Consider the following 5362-nt stretch of genomic DNA (forward strand, 5'->3'; position numbering starts at 1 on the left):
ACTATTGTGGTATTAGTGTCCATCTCTTTCTTTTGGTCTAATAGTGTTTGCTTTATATATCACTTCTCTGAGATTGGATGCATATATACTTATGACTGTTAGGTCTGCTTGCTGGATAGATCCTTTTATCATTATATAGTGGCCTTCTTTACCTTTTTTTTAATGGTTTTTGGTTTAAAGTCTATTTTCCCTGACATAGGGGTAACTACTCCTGCTCATTTTTTATTTCTATTTGCATGGTTTATCTTTTTCCTTTCTTTCACTCTTAGTCTATGTGTGTCTTAAGAGGTGAGGAGAGTCTCTTGAAGACAGCATATTGTTGGATCCATCCTTTTAATTCAATCATTCAGTCTGTGTTTTTTGAGTGGGGAGTTTAGTCCTTTCACATTAAGAGTTATTATTAAAAGGTGTTGATCTACTACTGGTATTTTACTGATTTTTGTTTGGATGTTTTAAATATCTTTTGTTCCTTTCTGATTTACTGTTTGTCTTCTGTGTTTTTTCGTTTCTTGGGATGGTAGATTAACTTCTTTTCTCTTTATTGTTTGCATTTTTGTTTTACTGGTAAGTTTTGTTCTTTCCTGAGTATTCCTGGTAGTGATGGTTGTTTTTCAGATACCAAACACAGTACTCCCTTGAATATTTCTTGTAAGGCTCATCGTGTGGTAACAAACTCCTGTGGTTTTTGTTTATCTGGGAATTATACTATTTGTCCTTCATTTCGGAAGGACAGCCTTGCTGGGTAAACTATTCTTGGATGGCAATTTTTGTCTTTTAGTATTTTGAATATATCATCCCATTCTATTCTTGCTTTTAGGGTTTCTGATGAAAAGTTGATGTTAGTCTGATAGGGGCTCCCTTATATGTGACTCGACACTTCTCTCTTGCTGCTTTTAAGATTCTTTGTCTTTGATCTTTGCCAATTTGATTATAACATGTCTTGGAGAGGACCTTTTTGGGTTGAATATATTTGGGGATCTTTGAGCCTGCTGAATCTGAAGATCTCTGTCTCTCCCTATACCTGAGTTTTCTGCTGTTATTTCATTGAATATGTTTTCAATGCCTCTTCCTTTTTCCTCACCTTCTAGGATACCCATGATTCGGATATTTGAGCACTTAAGGTTATCTGCTATCTCTCTCAGATTTTCTTCACTTTTAATATATATATATTTTTTGGTCTGCCTGTGTTATTTTGAACAGGCCCATCTTCAAGGTCAGCAATTCTCTCTTCTGCTTGTTGTAGCCTGCTGTTTAAGCTCTCTGTTGTGTTTTTTATTTTGTTGAATGAATCCTTCACCTCCACAAGCTCTGCCACATTCTTTTTCAGAGCATTGATTTCTTTGTACATTTCCTCTTGCAGGTCCTTTATACTTTATCTTATTTCATTGTGTTGTCTGAGTCTTCTTGTACCTCATTGAGTTTCCTTAGAATTGTTGCTCAAAATTCCTTGTCAGTCATTTCAAGGACTTCCTGTTCTATAGGATCTGGTACTTGAGAGTTATTATATTCCTTTGTGGTGTCATATTTTCTTGTTTTTTCATATTTCTAGTATCTCTACACCAGTGTTTAGTCATCTGGTAGAGAAATTACTTTTTCTGGTACTCTGGAGTGGGGTTAACAGGGAGGGAGCTCCTCTTGCAGGTGTATTTTATAATGAGGGTTGACTAGGGTGTTTTAGAATTGGATCAAGGTAGACAGCTTCATGTAGACACTCTGAAGGTATTTTGGCCAAATTCAGTGTTGGAGTTGTGTGAGAGTGCCTCTGTGACCTACTCCCCGGACATTTATTATTTCTTTGCTGAGGTTGGTGACACTACACTGGTTTGTCAGGACACGGGTAAGCTCTCAAACTTTGGGAGATAGAGCCTTGTTACTCTTAGGTGATAGTGGGTGTTCTTGTGCAGGACTGCTGGCACTGTGACTAGCTCACCCTGACTATTGGGTGCACTGAGGTATACTAGTACTCCTCAATTTGAATGGGTGACTCTGGATGGGTTTTCTCTTTTTACTTTCCTCTTTCCCTGGGCTCCACCGGTGACGCTCCTTCTGTCTACACTGAGGTATACTAGTACTCCTCAATTTGAATGGGTGACTCTGGATGGGTTTTCTCTTTTTCTTTCCTCTTTCCCTGGGCTCCACCAGTGACGCTCCTTCTGTCTGTGCCAATGTGTAGTCACCAGGAAACCTGTGAGGCAGTGGTAGCTGCTGTTTTGGCAGCAAGCTGTCCTTACAGCAACAGTTGCTGTGGTGGAGGCTGTCACAGTCCACTCATTCAGCACTGGTGTCTCTAGCAGTGGCAGGGGATGTTGCTGACACCTGGCTGCCTGTGGCTCCTTTGGGTCCTCAGCAGTGATGTGGCAGGCTTCTCAGAGGCGGGGTCTTGCTTGCCTGTGTTCCTGTGGGGTCTGCTGGCGAGTTGGGGATGATCTCTCTGGGCTTCCTGGAGCAACAATTTAAATGGAACACGCAAAGCAGGTCCTCTAAAGTTCAATGTCTGAAGTGAGGTGTGAGACTTGACTCCCTTTTCCCAATCATTCTGTCCTACTAATTATGACGGGTGATACAAACCACTGCTGAGCAACCACATTTGCATGATAGCTTACTGAAGAAAAATGAAAACATTTAAAGGCCATATGTATTTTCCCTTTTTTAAAAAGAAAATATTTCCTACTGTGTTTAAATATTTCTTCATTATTTCTCTGTTAAAACTTCATAAATTATAAATAAGTGCTGCAGTATCTAATTATAATGCAGTAATTGAACAGAATTGATATAAAGTGAAACTGACTAGTGGCTGGGGAAAGGTTTGAAGGATTTGGGGGTGATGAGGCAAACTAGCACCAGATTAGCAGCCATAGATCAGGACAATTTGGGACTGTTTGGGAAGACAAGCGGTTGGGAGCTGCCATTTGTCAGGCATACTGGGATGAGGATCTGAATGCAGGCTGGTGGAATGTAGGATGGAGAATGCAATATATTACTGACTTTCTTCACTCCAAATGTAAATGGCCAAAAGGAAAGGATCTTATTATAACATCTTCCCAAGAAGAAAATGGGATAGGAGTGGGGTTTATGTCTCTCTCACTACTCTGAACCACTTGAATCAAAAGCTGTGTGGGCAGCATTTTCAATGCAGCATTCATGCCATTAGCTTCTGTTCATGGCATAGCTCTGTGGAATGAGGCTTTCTCAGTCCTGGTCCTGAGATGGTTCAGCTTGGGTGGGATTTCTGAATGCAAAATGAGACTATGACTTTCAGCCTACTATTTTATAGTTCTTGGATACAAAATCAAATCTTAAATAGTGTCACGACGTGAGATGGGTATCAAGTATCTCCTAGGATGTTCATGTTTGTCATAAACTGATTGAGATTACTTATTTCTTTAGACATAGTTATATTTTCTCCCACAATAATGACAAAACATATTGGAAATATTTCAAGAAATTAATGTTAGGGAAACACTTGGGCATCTATTGACAAATGTTAATTAACTCATATGGCAAATTATTTCAGATTTAATAGACAAACTCAGTGATTTCAAACACAGTGTTTTTTTCCCAACCTGATAATCTATGGACTAATATTCTCTAATTTAAAAATAAGAGTTTGAAGGAAAGATTAAATTTTGAAATTTTCACGTAAAAATATTTCCCAATATGTAAAATGTTGTTTACTCTTAAATATCTATTTTAATAGTGACATAAATGTAGACAATAGCACCTATCTTATTAGTTCTTCATGGAATTTCAATGTCCTAATTTCTAAACTGGGGATGGTAATATCTCCTTTGCAGGTATTGTGATGTTTAAACGAGATAATGCATGTAAAATGCTCAGCAATGATTGACTCATAGTAGACTCTTAGGGAATGGTAACTACTATCCCTAGCCTAAATTTATTTATACACTATTTGATTTTTTTTAAAGATTTAAGTACATATTATTCAAGAAACATCAAAATGTAAATGAAATGATATTCATCAATATAAGAGGCTAAATTAAAGGCCCAAGAAGGTAAGCTGTTTTCCCAAAGTTATTAAGATCACAACAAAGTTTAAAAAGAACTTAGGACATCTTGTCCCCATTTAAATTATCGTTCTTTATCCTCAAAACCAAAGCAAAGAACTATTTGGTATTTCTGATTGAAACACTCAGGGTACATTCTGATGACTTTAGCCAGTATAATAACTCATCTCTACTAGGAGACAGGCAGCAGCTGTCAGCTGTCATGAACACCAGCAGCTGGCAAACAAACTAAGCCCTTTTGATTTAAAAGAAAACAACAACATCCGTACCACCCCCCCCACCCCCCACCCTGCCCACAATCAACCCATCCAAAAAAGCAAAAACCCCTCAGTAAATAAATACCTGGCCAAAGTTAAACACGGCACAGAAAAATTGTAACTCAACATATAGTCTTCCAGGCTCTTGATTAAATAGCCACCACAAACAACTAGAAAGATTCTGCAAAGGAAGGAGAAAAGAGTACTTTAAAATGAAGCAAGCTAATTATTTCTCTCCATCCAGAACACAGTACAATAACTTATCTACTTAATAATTAGGGGGCTTTCTGTCACTTATAACAGCAAAAGAAAAAAAATTAGGGGAGAAAAGACTAAAGGGAAAAACACCAAGAGAATACAGAGGCTTTGTCTTTCTGACAAGAGGTTTCAACCTCTCCTCCTGACAGATGTCATTCAAATGGCATCTATTCTGATCAGACTTGAAGCAAGAAGACGTGAGCCATAACACAGAACCTTACATAATATATCAGGACCGCCAACTAGCCTAAGACAGAACTGATTTTAAAATTAGTTCCACAAAAGGAAAACAATTATATCACTAGGCAGCAATTCTTAGCAGCATTTCTTAGTTTTTGACTTTTGTTCTTAAACAGCATTAAAGTGGTGTTAGCTGATGTCACACCATGTAATGAGCATCCTAGTGTGAAAAGGGTTCCCTTAAGGGTCATATGGTCCATTTCCCACCTCTTGGGCAAGTTATGCTGGAACCATCTCAAAGAATTACAGTATATGACAATAGCTGATAATTCACAAAAGAGAACATACAACTAATTTTTTAAAAAACCTTTAGTGGGCCAGCCCGTGGCTCACTCAGGAGAGTATGGTGCTGATAACACCAAGGCCACAGGTTCAGATCCCATATAGGGGATGGCCGGTTAGCTCACTGGGAGAGCGTGGTGCTGACAACACCAAGTCAAGGGTTAAGATCCCCTTACCGGTCATCTTTTTTTAAAAAAAACTTTTAGTAATCAAAGAAATGCATGCATTTAAAAAATAAAGTTCTGGGCCGGCCCGGTGGTGCACTGGAGAGTGCGCCGCTTGGGAGCGTGGCGGCGCTCC

The 5362-nt window shown here is 38.6% G+C and overlaps 1 protein-coding gene across 3 annotated transcripts in view; it reads right to left on the reverse strand.

Moving 5' to 3' along the window:
• GPR155 (G protein-coupled receptor 155) overlaps nt 1–5362 on the reverse strand; it is a 46420-nt gene that overhangs the window by 11140 nt on the left and 29918 nt on the right. For all 3 annotated transcript variants that reach the window (XM_008568387.1, XM_008568386.1, XM_008568388.1), the window contains one exon: nt 4368–4463. In XM_008568387.1, coding sequence (XP_008566609.1) covers nt 4368–4463 — 96 coding nt within the window. The remainder of the gene's footprint in view (nt 1–4367; nt 4464–5362) is intronic.

The sequence above is a fragment of the Galeopterus variegatus genome, unplaced genomic scaffold (assembly GCF_000696425.1).
Source record: "Galeopterus variegatus unplaced genomic scaffold, G_variegatus-3.0.2 Scaffold405, whole genome shotgun sequence".
NCBI lineage: Eukaryota > Metazoa > Chordata > Mammalia > Dermoptera > Cynocephalidae > Galeopterus > Galeopterus variegatus.